The sequence below is a fragment of the Anguilla anguilla genome, chromosome 4 (assembly GCF_013347855.1).
Source record: "Anguilla anguilla isolate fAngAng1 chromosome 4, fAngAng1.pri, whole genome shotgun sequence".
Taxonomy (NCBI): domain Eukaryota; kingdom Metazoa; phylum Chordata; class Actinopteri; order Anguilliformes; family Anguillidae; genus Anguilla; species Anguilla anguilla.
The window spans coordinates 7,565,651-7,588,106 of record NC_049204.1 but is presented as its reverse complement, the minus strand read 5'-3'; the positions used below and the strand labels follow the sequence as shown (position 1 = coordinate 7,588,106).

At 44.8% G+C, this 22,456-nt stretch overlaps 1 protein-coding gene across 1 annotated transcript; it reads left to right on the top strand.

Annotated features, from left to right (window-relative positions):
* Positions 1-9,590: 9,590 nt before the first annotated feature.
* Positions 9,591-18,143, top strand: LOC118225129 (C2 calcium-dependent domain-containing protein 4C-like). Its single transcript, XM_035413182.1, has 2 exons — positions 9,591-10,031; positions 16,399-18,143. The coding sequence occupies exon 2, from the start codon at positions 16,506-16,508 to the stop codon at positions 17,817-17,819; it is 1,314 nt and encodes a 437-aa protein (XP_035269073.1). The 5' UTR covers positions 9,591-10,031; positions 16,399-16,505; the 3' UTR covers positions 17,820-18,143.
* Positions 18,144-22,456: the final 4,313 nt, after the last annotated feature.

The following is a 22,456-nucleotide window of genomic DNA, read 5'->3' as shown; positions in this document are numbered from 1 at the left end:
TTTAAAATTCACTGAACAGAGGCCATCCATTTTGACGAGGTTATTGAAAGCAATCGTGTATACAGAGGCTTATGTGGTGCTTATAAGATCATTCTTGTGAACAGTCAGGTTTAAAAAAAAAAAAAAAAAAAATAGGTTTTTTAAATATATTTTCGTGGCATGTCATTTTTATTTTTAAATACTGTACTTAGAAAACTGAAATTGTATTTGATGTGGTATTACGCTTTTTAAAAAAAATCTATTTGAACATTCACGGAACATAAATTAGGCTCGTGTAGTGTTATCTCCATAAGGTAGAAAGTGCTCCTAATGAATAATCCAAGATTAGCATTCCCTTGCTTAATTGTAACATACAGTGAGCTCCATAATGTTTGGGACAAAAATATACCCCCCCACCCCCCGATTTGGCTTTGTACTTTGCAATTTCAGATATGTAATCAAACAATTTACATTTGAATCAAGTACAGCTTTTATTAAATGGTATTTTTATACATTTTGGTTTCACCGTGTAGAGATTACAGCACTTTTTATACATAGTCCCCCCGAATGAATTCTGAAGTGTACAGAAGCATCTGTACAACCAAATGCCTCCAAACTCATCTTGATGGTGCTTCATCCTACAACAAGACAATGATCCCAAACATACTACTAAAGCAGGTTTTTCAAAGCATAAAACAGGGGAAAACAAAATGTATTCATCCAATCTGAATCCAATTTCCACACAATGAAATCAAAGTATATAAAACACCCCTTAAATAATAGCTAAGAATCTGCACTTTAACCACATGTGAATTGTTTGATCACTCCACAAAAAAAAAGAAAAGAAAAAAAAGTTGTGGAGTACAGGGCCAAATCAAGAAACAACAACAACAAAAAAACATATCTTTGTCCAAAACATTACGGAGCTCACTGTATTTATCATTATAACCGAAACAATCAAACTGACCCGAAGTCTGCCACACATGACCACACTCTTCCTCCCTCTATAACGGGCGCCTGTGAGGCTCGTGCATGACAGAATGGCGACTCATGATTAAAAACAAATCAAGAGGCTCATGAGTATTGATTAAATCCAATTTTCAAAGAGTCTAGGCTGGATTAGAGTGTTACATGGATTAGGAAGCAGCCAATTGGAAGATGACGGCGCGCTTTTTCGTACTCTAGCCAAAAGGACAGAAATTAATCATTCAGCACAGATTGACGTCAATGACTTTTTGGGATTGTAGACACCATAAAATGGTGGTAAGTTGGTTTTTTCTTTTTTTTCCCCAAAGCTTTGTAAAGAGGATTCATGCTGCTAATTGTGTCAAATCTAAAATAAGAGTGCAGTCATCTGGTTGTCAGTCTTGATATTTATCTCCACTTGCATTCTTGGGGTCACTCGAGGAGCCTATAGTGTGTGCGCCCCCCCCCCCTTTTTTTTTGTCTTGTTATTGAAGCCTGCGCGTGGAGCCTCCGGTGGAGTTACGTCTTCTCGATGGAAAAGTGGTTCGCTCTCTGCGACCCCGTGTTCCAGAAATGATTCAGATCATTCGCTGTGTTCCTCTGCGAAGCCCCCCAGGGGCTGAGGTGTCTGGTCTTTCAGCGCCTGAACTCAAACAGGGCTGATTGGGGGGTGGGAGAACCTATTGCCAAATGTCAGAAAATATGTACTTTTGTCACTATGGCAACTGATTGGAAATAGACCGCAAGAATGAAGGAAATGGGTAAAAAAAAAAAAAAATGTGTCTGACACTGAAAGACCAGGGACTGTAGGGGGTTCCAAGCTTCACTGCCGTTGCTTTAGTGTAATTCTCTGAGTGTAAGTTGCTGTTATTTCTCGTCTTTGTCCACTCTATTTTTAGAGAATCCTGTGCTTTCTGGGGACGTTATATGGCTGTACGTCTGAAGATTGTTTTCCGCTTTCTGTGACGCAAGCAGGGTTGGTAAGGGGGTGGCGGGAGATTTTTTTTTTTTTTTTTGACAGGACTGATTTGCATAAGACTCTTCATTCACAACTACAGTAGGCTACTTGATCTCGCCAACAACGATCCCACCAACCAGTTCGCTCATACGCCTCACTACCTCGGTCTTTTGTTTGGCCGTTTGAATCCGTTTTATAGTCTTTAATAATATCTGGCCGCAGGCACAGGGACATTTTAACTGCTTCATTAAGATCGATAGATGATGACGTCACATAATCTAATTCCGTTTTTTATCTTAAGTCTTTTATTCTGGTCTGCGTTGTGTAGCACAGCACAGTGTGAGTATTATGGACTCGCTGCCTCTCCGAGCTAACGAGTTCAGAACGGTTCAGAAGCCCTGTATTGACCTTTTCACACAGAAAACAGGCTGTATCGCTCCTCGGGGCATATGGGACGCCGAGCTCAAACTCTGGATGTTAAATAACGAGACTTTTGGCTTCTGTCGTCACGGTGATTGTGATGTTGTGATGTCGATCTTAATCAAAAGTTACGTGCTTTTGTCATTTCTGCGTTTAAATGGATCACACAAACAATTTGATATTTTGAGGGGTTTTTGCATTTTTTGCATTTGCGTTTGAACCACATGGTGCTAGCTGGCAATTATTTCCACATATAGTAATATATAATAATTAATATATTTTATTATTTTCCACAGTAATACATGTTATGCTATTCCTTTATTTATTTATTTTTTGTCTTGTTTGATTTCTAACTGAAGAAAACACGTCACAAGTGTTTCGATGATGACACACTTGTGATGTGCGTTTTCTTCGGTTAGAAGAAACTCGAGTATTCCAGCAGTTTAAATGCCCCCTGACCACCTACCTCTGAGCTTCATCATGGTTACAGATGCAGGAGCTGCCGCCTCAGGTTGGCAGTTTAGGGACTCCCTAGACTGTTTATATTCGGGCTTGGAACTGTTTTGGTTAGCTCTGGACTTTCATGGTTTGTCTTGGTTTGAGGAATGGCTGTGAAAAGGGAGGCAAGGACCTATCAAACAGGAGTTTTGATGTTACCTGGATACCGTTTATCGCCTCTGATTTTGTGAGGAGTGCTTTAGTTTCTGCTGGTCCCTGGAGGCAGCTGGGCAGACTTAAGATTCTCTCTCTCTCTCTCTCTCTTCAAACACTTTTCACTTCCCCTGGATCTGGTGGGGTTTTTTTTGCATTTAACACTGACTGCTACGTAAATGCACTTCATCTGGCCAAGTCCTCTCTTGACTCTGGTAGAAAATATACCCCCTGTCAGTACAGCTGTGCGGAATAGCAAGCTAGTGCGTGTGCATTGTGTTTGCTGGTCTGACTCTAAATTGTGTATAATCAAATGCCATGTGACATATGCCCATCACTTACCAGTGTGCAGGCACTTGGGAGTGAAGAACTCAACATAGTTTGTTCATGTTACTGCTATGTACTCGCAATTCATTGTGGAGCTGCCCCTTACAGCTGCCACTTACACAACAAAAAATGTTTTTTGTGTTTGGGTACCTAATTGAAATAATCCATTAAGCTGCTTTATCCATTATCTATACCCGCAAGCAGGGTCGCGGGAGGTGCTGGAGCCTATCCCAGCGTGCATTGGGCGAGAGGCAGGAATACACCCTGGACAGGCCACCACTCTATCACAGGGCACACGAAACATTCACTTACACACTCATACCTACGGGCAATTTAGGGTCTCCAGTTAGCCTACCTGCATGAAACCGGAGTACCCGGAGGAAACCCACGCGGACATGGGGAGAACATGCAAACTCCGCAAGGAAAGGCCCCATGTCGAGATTCAAACCCGTGTCCTCCTTGCTGTGAGGCGACAGTGCTACCCACTGCACCACCGTGCCACCCTAAGCTGCTTCATGCTCAATTTAAAAAAATGAAATGTACTATTTGAAACTTACAGCATGCATTTTAAATTAGAAAAACAGTTAGCCTTCCAGGGATTTGACAGCCCTGGCAGTGTAACTGTCCCTGCAATTCACAAAATGAATGTGCTATTTTTATTTCTTTGTTTATATATTTACTTTGGAACCAGGTTTTCTGAAATGTCAATTTCTGTAATTACTGTTGCTGGTCAACTCGGACAGGGATGACAGCATGTAGTTATTGCCCTAAAATAGCATTAATGGGTTTTTTTTTAATGTTCTGTAAGCTTATTGTTTTTCCCCACTACTAAAGCTGTTTATGAATTACCTTTGGGGGCCTTTTCCGTTTTTACCAAATATAGCAAGCGTGGTGCCAGGAACTCGAACCTCGTCACAGTTTTCGAGATTTCGAGTTCCATTTGTAACCGTGCAGCACGCGGCATAAAATTGCAGGTTACATGTACTGTTTAAAAAGGCACGTGTCCAGCTGTTCAAGAACCGCAAACAATTGCAATCAAGCTCTGATTGAAGCCAAGTCGAAATGTCCTCTGAACATAGGGGGGGGGGGGCTGAACGTCTTGCCCAAAGTGTTCAGTTCAGGGGGGAAGGAATGAGGTTACTGACTGCCGGGTTTTGAAAAAAGAAACGACCCCCTCGACGCGAGCCGCGATTGTTCCAATGCCCACGGCGCACCGCACAGCCTCTGTTTACGTCCACGTTTATGTAATCACAGAGGGAGCAGAGACAGCGCTGGTGACAGGTTAGGGAAATGCAGGCCTCGCATATCAGACTGATTGAAAATAAATCATGAGGGGCGGGGGGGGGGGAAGCTCTGCTTTTACCAGTAGATAAGCACTGTGGCAGTGGGGCTTTCTGAAGACTTCCAGAGGCTGACATGCGATGTTCTCCCGCTGACCTGGTTGCTGTAGTTTTAGGTCTCTATTAATCTCCAGCTGAGGCCAGGATGTCTGTTGTGTACATGCTAACGCGATGAGCGAGCGTTTGTGAAATATGCATGTGAACTGTAACCAAGCTTCGGCAGCGCCAAGCCTTCGTTTATGTCTCCGTGCACGTGCAAAACAATGTTGCAATTCAAACTGCGTACCTGTTAGCACTGTTGCATGCATTATCTAAGAGTGTGTGTGTGCGTGCGTGCGTGCGTGCGTGCGTGCATGTGTTTGTGTGTGGGCGTGTGTGTATGTGCATGCATTCACGCGTGACAGTGGGTGTGCGTGTGTTTGTTTGTGTGTGTATGTGTGTATGCGCATGTGTGTGTTTGTGTATGTGTGTTTCTTTGTGTGTGTGTGTGTGTGTGCTTGTTTGTTTAATGATTTTGGCTTCCCTGGCTCTCTGACACCTTGGGAAATTAGGATGGATGGGCTCACTAGGCAGCCCTTGCAGGAGTGATGCTCATCCCCTCCTCTGCCAATTAGTTAATTGCATTTTAATGTGAGGCGAAGGCATCCAATGACGGCTCTCCTCTCCACTGGGTTAACAAAACCATGGCAAGTGAAAAAAAAAATTGTTCAGAGAAAGCTGATGAATTATATTTATAGTGTCTTGAAACAGTACACAGAGAGTGAAAGAAAGCGTGCTGTCACATGGCATCAGTAAATAGCTACTTCAGCATGTTTGTTTGCTCAGAGAGTTAATGCGCGAAGAAGAAATGTAGCAATTGTTAGTCAATGCACGTGTTAGTCAACCATGACAGCTTGGAAATGCCAGATCACACTGTATTATGCTATATTTAGGGGTGAACCTTAAAGTCATATGCATAGTAAAGTGTTCAGTGCTATATCAAATATTACAGAGTTCATACAGTACGGTTTCACATGGACTCGTATGTAGGCTGTCAGATTTGAATTGACACTGAACATTTTACTGTGTCAGGCAGTGAATCGAGTTATTGAGAAGTTTATGCGCCTCTTTATTATAGAAATGGTACAGGCCGTCTCTGCTGCATTATCTTCCGAATGGACATATGACTTTAGTGATCGGATTAAATGTTGCATATGCAGTCCCTGGTCTGGCAATGTTGTCAGACAGGTCTGGCAATCTTTGTTGTTATACCTCAGGCAAAAACTCTTCTGTTCTCTTGCATTTGTAACCTGCTGTGCATAAGAGCATTTGCTAAAACAATGTAATGTAATGGTACTAATAGCTACAGGCAGGATTTTTTTGTTGAAGAAGAAGAAGCTTTGTAATCATCATAAACGTTATTTTCACATTTCACATCTAATTTTTGGTTTTGCTTAATGTAACCGTGAGGTACCTTCACACCTCTTAGTTTTTGACCTCTTAGGCTGCCATACCTTGTTTTCGTCTGCTTAATGAGCTACTGCTGGTACGATCTGTATATCGATGGGTACAACGACTCAATAGTTTGCAATAGATCACTGGTAGGCTTTCGTAAATTAAATTATTTTTCTTTGTTGGCACACAATTACTATCCGTTAACTTTAATTATAATTAACGGGGTTTTCATTCTTTAAAAATAAATAGTGAATAAATTAATATATATATATATTTGTAGTAACCGTAATAATATGTACAAAAAAAAAATAGTAAACTCAAGGTATTTCTCCTGGGGTTGTTCCAAAGAATAGCACCTGCTTAAATGGAGATGTGCACCATCTGCTGAAAGATGAAATAATGTCAGTTTCCATATCTTGGTAGAGACTGTAAGGATTACACCCATCGTTCTGTCGTGAGATGTGGTTTATCTTTAATCCAATCAAACAAAATTCATAACAGGCGCAGTAACATCAAACGATCTCAATTACAGTCAGGTCTACAAGACACAATCCAGGAATATCTCCGAATTCATATCAGAATATGAAAACAAACAAATTATTTGCTTGTTAAATATAAATGTTTGGATATGAAATGCCATTTCCAGAGGCAGTAGGCGCATGTGCCCGAGTCCTTGCTCACGCTGAATATTATTGAGGTCAGTAGATTCATTTCATGGAGAATCCCACATAATCTACGAGCCCCTTCACTCCCAGTCTCTCTCATTCTCTTGCCGGCGAGTGTTGTTTTGGTGTTTATTGGTTCCTGCCTGTCAACCTCAACATACTCGCCTTCTGCGTCTCTTCCGTCTTTTCTTATCATAACCCCAGTACTGCTTCAATCAGATGGGTCATAATAATGCTTTAGATCATTTAATTTTTTTTAATGCTGTTGTTCATTCCCATAAGGTGGAGAAAATATACTTTGGTTTTCGCTGTGGATGACAGAGTTTTAAAGTCCGATCTTCGAGTAGTCTATAGGAATCCAAACAAATATTTTCACTGTCTGGAAAACTTCATTCTGAGCGTTTGAAGTGACGCTAATAGACTGTTTCGATCATCTGAACGCCTTATTTGACAAAACTTTGTGCCCCTAGGTAACTGCCGGGGGTCAACTCTGTGGAAATCAAAATTAATTGTTAAATGGAGAAAAGCGTGTCATATGCGGGGCAGGAATTCCTGTGGTCGCGAGTAAAGATTACAGTCTGGTGTGAATTTATTTATTTAAACTGGAGGGCACCTTTTCATAAATGAAAAATATTTATATTTTTTAAACTGACAATATATTTGGAAGGAATTATTTGCTTGCATATAGGCAAAATACAAGTTCACTGAAATAAAATCCCCTCAACAATACATTTTTTAAATTTGCTACCATTGTCATTTCAATGCACCTAGCCTGGCCTAGGTGTTAACGCTGTATACACGTTCCGTAAAGGTCAATAATAACGAGATAATAATAATAATCACGAGAACCACACCGCTCAGGCTCAACCGGAACCAAAGAGCTCAGCTAAATGGATTTATGTGCAAATCCACCTGTAAATGATATCTGTTCTATTCGATGTAGACTTGCGTCATACTGAAATATGCGTTTAAAAATAGTTATTCATGTTCCAGACACTGATTATTAGGACAATTTACGTGAATAGCCTGTAGGCCCACGATTAAATGAAATACCCCGTGATTAGACCTAATATCCAGCGTCGTTCGATCACCAAGACTTGAAGGCGTTCAAGACTCTTCAGTTTCTTTTGCCATTACCATTATAGCCTAAAGCAGCCAAAAACAGTGGCTTCTTTTTTTAAAATTATTTCTTCTAAAACCAAGTGCAAATAAGGCCACTGGCACTTCATAGTGTTGTTGACTTCAAGCAGAAGAATAATAAACCGCACGCGTGGGGCCCACAATAGCCTGCTGTGTCTATACCTCTTCCCTCGCTTTACACAGACACTCAATGTCCTTCTCCCCACGTCAGTGTTTCGCGCACCTTCCTATATTTAAACGCGAAAAAATCTATTTGTTGCCATAGCTCTCGCTAAGTTTCCAGGGAAACCGGGGTAGGTCAGAATAGACCTGAAGACAGGAGGAATACGCTGCAAATCAAATTATTCAGCCGAGTGCATTCTGATACGCTCCACCGAGTTAACTTTTCGACTTCCATTTTCTGTACCGCACTCCTGTGTGTAGATACGATCTCATTTTAAGACATTTTAGGAATCTAAATTGGGATCTGTTGGGAAACAGTAAATGTTAGTCTTATTTTTGTAACGTGCAGATAGGCTACTTGTCACATAGTCCGATTAAATGGACAAGGCGTGTAGATTACAGCATAGTCTTCAGACTAGAGTGCTATATCGTGAAAAACTCTGCATTCGTCTGAATAGTGTGTAGCTTACCAGTGGCTGTATTTTTTTTTACTTTTGGTAATAAAACGGGAGATAATAATAATAGATATTAAATTTTTATTCCGTGACAAAGAACATTTTAATGATGATGATGATGACGATGATGATGAGGATAGTAGGAGTAGTAATAGTTGTAGATGACAATTAATATTAATGTTTTAAGAAAATACCCTACGTAACTCATTACATGAGTAAGAGAAAATACATGCAACAGTCTGCAGCCTATTATGGCAGGTCCTTTTAACATCTAATAGCCTGTCCGAATTCACATTACAGATATCTGTAGTTCATTTATGACTAGTCAAAACGCTCGTTTATGATATCTCTAATTCCATTTTGACTAGTAAGATTTCGCCATTAAGTTCTACGGAACTCCAATTAAAGACATCTAGAACTCAGTTGTGACTCTCTAAAACGTTAAATTATGACTAGTCGTAACTCAGATTCGAGATACCTCCACTTTAGTTCTGACTAGTCATAATTTCAATTAAAGATATCTTTAATTAAAGATATCTTTAATTCCTCGTGATTTAAGATATCTAAATGATCTTTTTTGAAGATATCTAAATTATCTTTTTTGATATCTGAAACCAAGATATTACTTAGCTTTGCTGGGTCCTAGATAGCTCTGTTTCTGTGGTTCAGTGTATATGTACGGGGACATTAATCACGGGTCCGGAAATGCTACTTTTTCGTTAGCCTACAGGTAGGCAATGATCTGTATTAATTTGTGTAGAGGGTTTTGGTCTCCGGGTTCGTTGGTACATATCTGCTCTATATGCTGCACAGTAAATTATCCAGTGTTAATTCAACTCTAGTAGTGTTAATTCAGCTCTTAACAGATTTGTATCTGTTAGTGTTGAATTAACACTGTTAGAGTTGAATTAACACTGAACATTTGACAGTGTAGATGCAGTGGATACTGTAGATACTGTGTTGATGAATATCTTTATGAAACCTTATCTAGACAGAACTCTCAAGAGCTCTTCAGAGGTAAAGGGGTAATAAATTACTTCCGGTTGTGCCTTGACGTCATGTCATTGTATTTTAATTACTTTGAAGGCTAATTGTTTTGCCATAATCCATTACAGTGTCTCGGGGGAAAGGGCGCAGGGCCAATTGCATGCCCAATTTAGGCGCTTTATCTCGTGCCACCTTTCCATTTTCGCGTGCGCGCGTCGGGGTTCCACACAGGCGAAAATGTGATGGATCCGTTTGAAGTGACGTGATTTAGCTGTGGGGACATTTTTCACGTTAGAGTTCATGATGATAATTCCAATGGCGGTGACGAAAACGACGGCAGTTCTCCAATGGACCTCTGCTATTGGCTGACTCGAACGCCGCGAGCGGGGTGTGCGTATAAATTGTGCAGCAGACGCACTGAAGCCTTTTGTCATGTAGAAGTGTGATAAGTTCTCGGAAAGGAGGCTGCAGAAGGGGCCAGGACCGAGAAAGACACCTGTTACCGAAGCCTAGACTTCTGCCAGAAAGCAAACAGCCAAGAACCGCAGTAAGTATACACACTTTTAGTAATTCAACACAGACGTAGTCGACTACTACTTTTAATGGGAATTTTTTTTATCGAAATAACTTCTACATGTCTATTTATATGAAGACATTTTGACTTCATTACAGCGAGACGATGTAGAGCTGAAATATTTTTCAAGCGTAGCCTGCACATTTTGCAAGCGATCTTCACTTTGCTCACTAAAGCTCCGGTAACCTATATCCTACAGTTGGTCAAAATGTCGCGTTATTAACATACATGCTGAAACCAGTACCGCCGACTGTATTATTGTCAGCCAGACTTTGTTTGTTTCCAGCGTAGGGAAATAAGTTGGCAGCCAGGCAACTCTGCCAATATTTACTGATATTCAGTTTCACAGACTCATTTCAACGGTCAACTGCAACACTTTATAATGATTGACGCATTTGCGTTGGTATTCATTCAAAACGCTTTGTTTTTTATTTTTATTTTTTACATAGCCTAACTCTAATTAGCATGGATATTTACTGTAATGTTCAGTACCATTGAATGTAATTGTTAATTTTCTTTTTAACCGATAAAATGCATAAAATCGTAAACTATGCATCTTATTTTCTGCATTTGCCTGGGTAGTTGTCTGGAGTCCAGCTCGAACTCGAGTTGCATCGAGAGCTAATTTTATGAATGCGCATTATTCTCCTCGTGCCGCAGCCGCTTCGCAATTACAATTCCATTTTAGCAGCTCCGACACAATATTCTTGTTCCCTTATTCGCTTCGGCGAGTGTATGGCCCTCACCTGATTATTAGTAAAAGAAAAAATAAATAAATAAAAATAAACCGTAAAATGAATTTTCCGGGGTGCGCCCAAAAAAACTTACGAAAGTTGGTGCTGGATTATTTATTTGCATCATGGCAGTCCGCGTAGTACCGAAGTTTCACCTCCCCAAGTGCATTAAGCTTTTGAGTTCTCATTAAACTGAGCTATTTGTAGTGGTCTACATTTCTCGTCCTCGTTCTCGTTCTCGTTCTCTCCGAAATTGTTCTGTAGTGCGAAGAACAAATGCCCTAATTGTATTTGAGTAGCCTGCTTTTTCAAGTGGTGACATAATCCTAACAGCGCCAATGCAAAAATAAAATAAATAAATAAATAATATATATACATATATATATATATATATATATACACACACACACACACAAACATTATGAATATTATCTCCATAGAGGCAGGAAACTTGAGTGGCATTTGATGGTTTGTTTTTTCTAATTCAAAGAAATCAATGGACAGGTCGTAGAGTCAGTGATTATGGCACGTGAAAGACAGGGACACTCTTCTGAAAGCCGTCCTCACTCCGAACCAGAACAATGCACCGAGATTGGTTCATGGAAGTGAAAGCTGGCCTTTGTCCAAATTTGGTGGATGAGGTTTTTTTCCACTACATCAAAACTCGTGGAAGACAAAGGGAGCAGAGACAATTCCAAATCTGTTTTCCGTTGAAATCCAAAAATTTTAATTCCTGCTTTAAGTAAGCATATATGATTCGCTGACAGAGGAAAACGGCCTACGCCACCTATGCCAGGAAGTTACAGATTTCAAGAAGTCCTGCTTTAGTGAGAGAAGTCTGTGAAGTAATATAAAAGATAAAAATATCCAATGCCAAACTATCCATAATTTGTAATTCCATGCTTAAAACTGTCTCCCCTCGACAGAAAGGTGAAATAAACCTGGAGTTGCCTTTTCGTATGGCGTGGCTTCTGGTGTCCTGCAATATGGAACCGTGCACACCTTGAGTAAATTTCAATTAATTATAACAGGCACAGTAAAGCTGTCAAATGGGTTAATAGTGTAAAATATTGTAAATAAACCTCACTGGCCTCTGTTCCCTCTTTGGCAGAAGGGTTACCTTAAGACATATTTACAGAAAATTGGGAACTGAATAAAAGTTATGTAACTGAATGATCGGATGGAAATATATATGAAGAAATGTAGAAAGACAGACTGGGCTGTGTCATTTACTTGAAGGCATACTATGCAGGGTCTTTTAGCCTGGCTGTGGTCCTGTGCTTACAATCAAAGAAGTCTCCTCCTCCATCTTAAACCACACCCCACTCACCCCAAGTACCCAACTCCGGTCATCTAGCTACCTAGCGTAGCTAGCTGAGTAGCTAGAGGTAATGTTACTTGCAGGTCCAACAGAAAACATGCCAACTACACATCGCTTTTTTATGCCCTTGGCGAACTTCAGCTGACGCCACCAAGGAACAGCAATTCCAAGGTTAGCTCTAGTTCTTGAACAAAGCCTGTCAGCTTGTTGTTTTTCTTTGCTGTATCTGGGCTTCTTCACGTCGGACATTGTAGCAGCTAGCTACATTGAACATTTTATTTTGAATTTTATAACATTTTCAAGGTAAAAATCCTGCATAGTATGCCTTTAAACGGCATTTGCTGCGATAGCATAGCACTCCTGTTCTACAGAGTGGTGGCGGCGGTGTAATTTCAGGGGGTTCTGGTGAAGACAAACCCATTACCAGCTAACACATACAGGATGTTCAGAAGGGTATTGTTCATGGCCTGCACATGTGATTAGAGCCTCTGATTTAATGGCTTTTTTTTTGTGTGCCGGGAGCTCAAAGTGTAGCCTTCAGAATTTGCAGAATGCTGATACTTGGTAGCAAACAGAACATTAGCCAACGTGCAATTTTCCTCTCCCTCGTTCTGTTCACGGTAATTGCCTCTTCGTCACGAAGCATTTCAGCGCGGTTTCATATAGCGAGTTTAATTAGCAATTTAGCAGCACAAGTGCCAATTTTGTCTGACCTGTCCAACTACCCCGGTGTCACAGCGTGGGCCTGAACAAAGAGCCGGGCCGTGCTGTATGACACCTGCGGTCATTTGGGTCCCGTCAGTCGGCAGAAATGCCCTTCATGTATTAGAGTCAGTCAGACGTAGCAGTCTTTACATAAGAGAGTCAGTCAGTGGAATCAATCTTTGCATAAGAGAGTCAGTCAGTGGGAGCAGTCTTGACATAAGAGAGTTAGTCAGTGTGAGCGGTTTTTACATAAGGGAGTCAGTCAGACGTAGCAGTCTTTACATAAGAGAGTCAGTCAGTGGAAGCAGTTTATATAAGAGAGTCAGTCAGACGTAGCTGTCTTTACATAAGAGAGTCAGTCAGTGGAAGCAGTTTATATAAGAGAGTCAGTCAGATGAAGCAGTCTTTACTTAAGAGAGTCAGTCAGTGGAAGCAGTTTATATAAGAGAGTCAGTCAGTGGAAGCAGTTTATATAAGAGAGTCAGTCAGACGTAGCAGTCTTTACTTAAGAGAGTCAGTCAGTGGAAGCAGTTTATATAAGAGAGTCAGTCAGAGGTAGCAGGCTTTAAATAAGAGAGTCAGTCAGTGGAAGTGGTCTTTAATTAAGAGAGTCAGTCAGTGGAAGCAGTCTTTAAATAAAGTCAGTTTGTGGAAGCGGTCTACAGTCAGTCAGTGGAAGTAGTCTTTAAATAAAGTCAGTCTGTGGAAGCAGTCTACATAAGAGTCAGTCAGTGGAAGCAGTCTCTACATAAGAGAGTCAGTCAGTGGGAGCAGTCTTTGGCATATGGGCGTCAGTCAGTGGGAGGGTTCTTCACTGGAGGGAGTCAGTCAATGGGAGAGCTGTCCAGGGCAGATCCGCACGCAGTCAGAAAGCAATCAGTCCAGGCAGATGAGTAGAAGGAGAAAAGCTGTTAATTCCGCTCTGTTCTCTGACACACGCGTGCCAGGCCATCTTCTCCTGATGGCGTCTCCTGCTGTCCTTCCGCCAACTTCAGGGGCCACAAGTCCCGACTGTTAACTCACCAAATTGACAGTGCGCTGACAGATGAGACAGGTGCGGGTGGAGGCGGCCCGAGAGAAAGGTCAGACCTGCTGCCCCTGTCTCGCGGCTCCGCTGAACCCGGGCGGACGAAAACCGCGTGGGGCGCGTGCGACCGATCCGGCGCCAACCGGACCGAACGCGATTCCGCGCGGGTTATTGTAAAAAAAAAAAAAAATAAAAAAAAAGATCAAAGTGAAATGGAGTGCATTTTGAATGAGGCGTCAACAGCGGGAAATTAGCGGTGGGGGGGGAGGGAGGGGAGGCGCCGGTATTGTTTACACAGGTGTGTTTTAAAGGGGACGACGCGAGATAATGAACTTATGGCTATAAAGAGGAGAAGAAAGGAGGTTTTTTTTTTGTTTTTCTTACCCGTCTGCCGTGACCGTGGTGATTAGACGGGGCGCTAAGCGGGATGCTAATGAAATGAGCTGAGATGAGGAGGATCATGGGAGGTGCAGGGAGGCGCAAAGGAGAACTGAAACGTAGCCTGAAGGCAGGGAGGTGAACTAGCCTCACAGTGCAACAGGTAACCAGAGAGGCTTCTGCAGTTCAGACATAGGAGGTGTTTGGAGGGGGGGGGAGTGCAAAAGGAGCAGACAGAAAATATGTTTTGAGAGGGTGAGGGTGGGGCGAGGGTGTGCAGGGATTGCTCTGATTGCCTTTCTCTAATTGGGCTCGTCGACAACGTGGCAGTTCTTTTCAGATGTCTTGTCATAGGATCTCGCTCAGGTACATTTTTCCAGTGTCGTTTTTTTTTGTTTTGTTTATTTTAACCACAGACCATTTAAGGACCTGTAGGCTCTCAAAAAGGGTGTGTCAATATCCAACACACTTTTTGTGTTACTTTCAAACTCATTTAGTGTCAAAGTTACTACTTTTGTGTTACAATAGGGAGACTTTTTAACACACACTGCGTTGCAAGTAACACAAACTGTGCTGGCCTTAACTAGACATGGAGCTGTGTTAAAAAATTTGACATATGTCGTCTTGTTTTTAACACAACTGTTTTGAACATGTAGTAATGCTGCTACGTAGAGAGAACACAGTGTGGTGTGGGGGTACCGAATTTGGAGACCAGCTGCAGGTGTTTGGGATGAGCATGAGGTGGGATCTGCCTTATTGGGTACATGGGGCATTAAAGTGGAGGAGGTGCTCTGGTTCTGGATCGTGTGGGAGCTGGACCCAATGCGTGGATGCACTGAGCATGTCAACTCCGTTGATAGCTAATTTGGCTGAATAAAAAATGCTCATTTTATTTTCTGTGTACTCGTTCAGGGCTTTAATATTATTGTTCATTCTCACGGTGTTGTACAGCCTGGTCTGGACCTGATTAACCACATTGAATTGCAAAATTAGTTTGAGGGCGAGGAGCATAAAAAAACTTTGTTCTCACTTGATTGATAATGGCTCACTTGATGCGTGAGCAAACGGGGGGAGGACCGATCAGTCGTTTTATGTTACTGTGGTGCGCGGTCACTTCAATCACGCGCGTCCAGTCGACTCGCTGATTGCTGCCCCGTGAGCTTGGGCAACGTCCAGAACTTTGGGACTGTCCTGTGCCCTCCCACCACCGCCTGTACCAGAGCTGCTCTGTGCTTTTTCCCCGAACGCACGGAGGACCTCTCCACGCGAGAATGTGCGCGCTGCGCAACAGCACTGCAAGTTGGCTGGGTGGTTGCAAAATGTCCCCCATCCTTTTTAATGCCGGTGTCTTGATGCTCTTCTCTTCCGCTAGTGGAAACACTCGGTGGAAGGGTTGGGTGTTCATTGACTGCGGCTGTGTAGATACTGTTAGATCAGTACGGTCCTCCTCCGCACGCATTCACAAAACCGGTGGAAATGGGCCGAGGACGTTTTAGAAGTATAATTTCCTGATGCTCGAAATATCCACCGTTGGAGAGTAAAAAAAAAACAAAAAAAAACGTCAGCTTGAATTTTATTGAATTGCTTCCGCGGAAAGCCAGAAATATGCTCCAATTCATTTAGCCCCTGTTGCCTGTCGACCGCAGTTCACGGGGTACAGTCTGTGAAGCCCACGCGTTCACTTACACGGTCTCCACGCTAACAGAATAATAGCATCAGAAATATTTTAAGGAAGCATCCACGCACGCGACACATTTCTGTAAATGTGGGTTTTAAAAAATAATAATAAACGGTACGTGGAAATTTCCATTTTCCACGCTCCGTTTTCAACAAAAAAAAAAAAAAAAAGAAAAACCTGGTTGCCAGGAAGTAGCTACAGTACACAACCCTGGTGCGCCGCGCCCTGGTGATTACATCAGAAAGGATAATTAATCGCTCGGAGAAACGCTGTAATGAAGGCAGTGCCATCGCTCCGCCGGAGCACCTGCGTAGAAAGCGAGCTTCAGACGTGTTTATTCTTTTGTTCCAGGTGGAGGTTGTAGCGGCGCCTAACGTCTGTGTCTTTATGGCTTTGGGAGGAACTGGGGGGGGGGGGTGTGGGGGGGGGTTGGGAGGAACTGCGCTTCCCGTGCAGGCTGGCGGTAACCTGTTGCTCCTGGTTTTTCGTGTTTGCAGAGGGACGCTTCGCCTCTCTCGCCGCCCCGCCCCGGCTCCGGCCCGGCCCCTCCTACGGCCCTCCCCCCCCCCTCCCTCCTCCTCGCCAGTGAAGCCCTAGCGGGACGATGTGGGTGCTGGACAAGATCCGCGGGTCGGTGGAGGGCAACGCTCTCCGGGCGGGCGAGGCCGCGGAGGCGAAGCAGGGCCGGGCGGCGCCGGCGTACAGCAACGTCCTGACGCCCGACAAGATCCCCGACTTCTTCATCCCGCCCAAGCTGGTGTGCTGCCCCGTGGAGGCGGAGCCCCCCGAGGTCCGGCCCAAGGGCGGCATGCAGGGCTCCATCTCGGAGCAGGCCATCAGCGCCCAGAAGCCCCCCGGCAGCCCCCGCAGCCCGCGGCTGGTCAGCAAGCTGGCGGGCGACACCCGCAGCCTCCTGAAGGCCGCCAACCGCCACATCATCCAGATCGAGAGCGCGGACGAGGTGGTCGCCGGGGACACCAACGCCGACCCCCAGTCCCAGACGGCCATGTCGCTGCCCTACGTGCCCAAGACGCAGACGTCCTACGGCTTCGCCACGCTGACGGAGAGCCCCCACACGCGGCGGAAGGAGTCGCTGTTCCACAGCGACCACGCCCCGCCGGGCGCCAGCCCCGTCACCTCCCCCAACGCCCAGCGCAGGAAGTCCCCCGGGGGCGTTGGCGGCGGCGGCGGCGGGGGCGGCGCGGAGGTCGACGCCCACCACCTGAACCCGGCCGACCTGAGCAACGTGTCGCACATGAACCCGTACCGCTACTTCAGCGGCGGCGAGAGCGACACCTGCTCGTCGGCGGAGTCGTCGCCGTTCGGCTCGCCGCTGCTCTCGCGCTCCGCCTCGCTGCTCAAGATCTTCACGCACGAGACGCAGGCCAAGGTGTCGCGCGCCAAGCGCTCCTTCGCCCGCCACTCCTCGCTCTCCACCGACGAGTGCAGCTCGGCCGAGCCCAGCCCCAGCGTGCCGCGCCGCGCCCGCGGGTCCTCCGGGCGGGGCGGGGCCGGGGGCGGGCCCCGGGACGCGCCGCAGCGCGAGCACACGGTCAACCTGCACCGCGGCGGCACCGTGCGGCTGTGCGTGGACTACGACGCCGGCGCCGCCCGCCTGCGCATCCGCGTGCTCGCCGCCGAGGACCTGTACGACCGGCTCGCCGACGTCAAGGGCATCAACTGCTGCGTGTCGCTCTGCCTGAACCCGGGCAAGCTGCAGAAGCAGCGCAGCAACATCATCAAGAACAGCCGCAACCCCGTCTTCAACGAGGACTTCTTCTTCGACGCCGTCCCCGCCGCGCAGGTCAAGAGCCTGGCCGTCAAGATCAAGGTGGTGAACAAGGGCACCAGCCTGAAGCGGGACACCCTGCTGGGGGAGAGGGAGGTTCCCCTCCACAAGTTGCTCTCTGGGCTCTAGTTTCCAGGGTTTTTGGGGGGTTTTATTTTCGGGACATTTTTTTTTGTGTGTAGCAGAGGAGCAGAATCTGTGATGATTCACACGTATGTCAGCGCGCGTTCCCCTCGATGATTCCCCCTCCCCCTTCTCCCCCCCCCCTCCCCCCCTCTTCCTCATGGTTGCTTACCCCCACCAGTCAGCAGGCAGACCTCCAGACCTGTCACGTTCCTGGCAGACTTCACTTCCTGGAGAGAAGCGGCACGTGGAACCCGCCGCAGCTCGCCGACCAACGACTTTTCCCCGCCGGCGCGCCATTTTGCTTATTATCCGCCCCTCGTCTTCGTGGCGCGTCTCCGCTCGCCCTGCGTGACACGGTGTGGTGTGGGGCGTGGACTCCACAAACGAAAGCGGGACGCGACCCGATCCAGGGGCTCGGGCTGGGCTTTTTTGAATCCGCTTGACGACGCTTCGCGCAGACGCGCCGCACTTCGATGGCGGTCGCGGCCGGGCCGTCTTTGCATTTCGCGGGAATGCCAAAGGACGACGTCGGCTCGGGGACGCGCGCACGCCACGCGTGAGCGGGAGAATGAAGCGGACGCTCTACAAAGGACGGCACGAAATGTCTTCGAACCCGAGTCGAGGCGAATGCACCGACCGGCCTGGCGGCTTGCTTCTCTGCTGTACTGTGACTAAATTTCCCCCCGCTGTTTCATCTTACTTCAAAATACCCACAAGCCTTATTAAAGAAATGTGTTAGAGAGCGAGAAAAGAATATTTCTGATGCATCTCAGAGTGCGAGGATATCTGCTGAGAGAGGTATTTTAAACATATAGAAGAGCAACTGTGCACCTGTATTTATGTATATATACTATACATATATATATATATCCAGAGGCCAGATTTGCAGGAAGCGTTTCAGGTAATATGTACGTGTATACAGACAGTTGCAGATGTGTCAGCTGAGAGACAGTTTGCTATGACTGTTACGTTGTGCTTTTTTCGTGACCCACTTGTGCCTGCTCGTGCCCCTGTCCTGTACCTGGTCCTGCATGTGACCCGGGCCCGGGTCCGTTGGTGAGGCATGGAGTGTTCGTACCCGATCCCGTGCTCGTGAGGTGACAGTCGCATGACGTCGTTGTACGGACTGCTGTTTTTAAAAAAAAATATATATATTTACATATAGATAGAATAACGTCTGGATGAATCTGAGCAGAGTCGGAAACTCTTGCCTGTAATTGGAAGACGTGACGATCCCAGCTTTGATGAAGCTGATGGTGGTGGCAGTGTAGTAAAACGGGGAAGGAGTTGGTCTTGTAACCGGGAGGTCGCAGGTTCAATTCCCGGGGAAGGATACTGCCGTCGTACCCCTTGAGCAAGGTTCTTAACCTGCATTGCTTCAGTACATATCCAGCTGAATAATGGATGCCATGTATATGTAAAAAGAAGGTGTAACTTGTAAGATTGTCTGTTAAATGCCTGTAATGTTGTGATGTTACAGGCATGTTAAAGTTTTAAGGTCACAGACATCGTTTCTGGTTTCTCAAAGGTTTGCTGTACTTTTTCTGCTCTTTTCTCCACAGTCAATGAATTTACTTAAGATAGAAAAGTTAGTTGGTTGATTTGTTGTAGTTAGTATGGGGGCGGGGGGGGGGGGGGGGGGGGGGGGAGGAGGGGGAGGGGGGGGAGGCTAATCCAGTAAAATCAGCTCTGTCGGCAATGACAGCGGGTTGTGCTTTTTATAAATGACAACGGCTCTTCCAGAAAAGGCACCGATTGAAAGAAGGTGGTCGTTTGAGCTTTGTTTTCCGTGGCTACTCTGAATGATTCTATTCTTAATAAATATCTGGAATTGCTTATATAAATATGTGTTGATTTTGTCGTTTACCAAATTACACGATGGTCTGATTTATTTTAAATGATCTCAGGCCCGAATTTGGGTATACTGGAAGATTGTGAATGGAGTAGTAATTTCTGTAATATGGAGAGTGTTTTTTTTGCTACTGTTGTGTCTGGTGAAGATATTTGTAGTTGTTAGATATAAATGGAATTCAGTTAAATGAAAGAGGCTGGTTGTGAATTGATTGCAAGGGGGAACTTGTGCCTGTCTGTGATGGATTCTCACTTGAGTGCAACTAAGAATTTATATTTCTCTTCTAACTGAATTTTCTGTATGTACACGATATGTTTTTGACATGTGCCTTGGGCACTTTAGGTCTTTCAGTGTGTTTGTAATCAGTTAAACCTGAACTATGTTCTAATTTGGAAATGCGCTGACTCTGAAGTCCAAACATAGTTAATTGATTTTTAAAATCGTTTTCCTGGCTTTGATCACGGTTACCTAGCGACACGCTCGTATGCAGCGATTCGCCGTGCCGTGTAGTTTTCCGATGTCGGTTGGTAAACCGTCAACTCGTCGGCTGCTTCCTTAGTAATTTCCTGTGGTGGTTCCCGTTATGATTTTAACTGAAGCCGGAGGTTCTCCTTGTCGAGGCGCTGTTCTAGCGCGTGGAGGGGACCCGCGGTCTGGTTTTGACCGCACCATTCCATCCAGATGGTCCAGGATCCTGCTGGCACTTGACCGTGTCAGGCAGCCCTGCAGGGCAGTGCACAGTTGGCGCTAGCACCAGTGAAGTCTGAGTCATGGCATTTCGTCGCTTGCTAGTGACCCCTGCTGGCGAGCCAGCGTGAGCCTGATTTATGGACTGCGGTGTGGTAAGATGGCGTGGTAAGATGGCGGCTGACGTCCCACGGTCCAGAGGAGGGCCTGGGCTCGTCCGTGTTCCCTCAAATTCACAGCAGGGAACATGGTTGCAAACTGGTAGGAAAAGGGGAAAAAGAATCAAAAAATTGAAAGGAAATGGAGAATTCCAGATGACTAGAATGGGTAAGGGTTTCCAGGGCATGGTTCCTGTCCGTTGTGAGAATATTGGGGTTGATGTGCAATTTTTTGTATTTTATCACCGTTTTTGATAACGATACTACTCCCAAAACCATGATATTTTTGCTGGGATTTTCAAATTACACCCTGCTCATACCAGCCTCTTAAATCCTTTAAATATTGTGTTTACGTTGGATCATGAGCAAATGATTGACTGTTTAATCTTGTCACCATGGTGACACCTTTTGAAGAAGCCAACAGGAAAGCCTGTGCATCCTTGGCTGTAAATATTTAACAGAAAATTCTACTTTTCATACCCGGGTGAATTGCCGTCAACAAAAATATGTCAAGGGAAAATCACAAATTCTGACCAAGCATTCATAATTTAAACATAGTTGACTGTTATTGGCTACATTATATATCCAGCTGTAATTTCATTGGCACAGCTGCAATTTAATTGGCACTCACATCCAGAGCTATGGCATTAAAATATAACCACGTTGGGTGTAAAAGCTTTTGTTGAAAAACCTTTGTGGATGTAACACTCAATTTAACTTGTGTGCCTAATTGGCTCTTTGCTGAGCTTTGCACATTAGTGGTCTCTGTGGAGGAACTGGTATCTTATGCAATTATCATAGCAACACAAAGAAAAGGAGTATTTTAAATAATGTATTAACTACAGTCACACTGCTTACATTGTGATCAGAAATTAGGCATTACTGACCGTTTGAACAGCAAACAGTCATTAAATGCGGCCTCTTAAGTGTAGCCATCAAAAGGTGTGTGTCATTTTGCCATTTAATACATACAGAGAGAAAAAGAAGTACGAAATGGCTGGTTATATTTATGCGGGAAAAGGCCATTTTCACTGAATCTAAAACAAGATTTGAAAACAGTGGGCCTGTGAAGTCTTGCATAGGTGTGACATATTGATGGAGAGACGCAGGCACATTTCACTGCACTGCTGTATATCTTTCAATGGAATGAGGAGAAGCAGTTGTCTCTCACAGCCCTTCCTCGGTACCTTGAAATATTCTTGGGTGAAGCTTAATTCACTGGGTGACATCACAGGTGAATTGCCATGCCGACTAGCCACTTGCGATTGGTCAGATTGGTCAGAGTAACAGACTGACCTCGAGCCAGATTGAAGCCCAACGTTCCTGACAGTGAACTGGAAAAACGGAAACAGCGCAAGTTGAAAAGTTGCTTTGTAGAGTGCCGGGGGGGGGGAGCAGCTGTTTCAAAATGGCCGCCGCTCTGGCTTCGGTGCTCAATCTCACTGTTTGCGTTCTGAATCGAACGCACACGAGACGTCACGACCATGGAGCGCGTTTCGCATCGCCGTTCTCCCTTCCTCGCCGTTGCATTGTAACATCATCTCATATTCCGTTGCCGCTGCCCTCCCAACAGTCATTCATCTTTTCAGAGTCACCGATGTCTCCTCTGGCTGCCAAGTCATGCCTAATTATAAGCAACGAGGCCTGGCCAGAATTTTTATACGTGACCCAGTGTTATCTAAATGTTAATTAATGGATAAGCCACATGCTGGTGGTATAGCCTTCGCTTCGCATATTCGCCCCGTTTCTTATTTACTAAAAAAATAATAAATAAATAAAAATTAATTTTCAAAAAAAAAAAAAAAGAAAAATTCTGATCACAGCCTAGATGAAATAACACTTAATTGCAGAGTGAATTACTGGAGCTAGATAATTTAATTGCAAAGTTCAGAGAGATTTGCCTTTTTTTTTTCCCTGAAGACGGTGAGGAAATGCCACAGGAA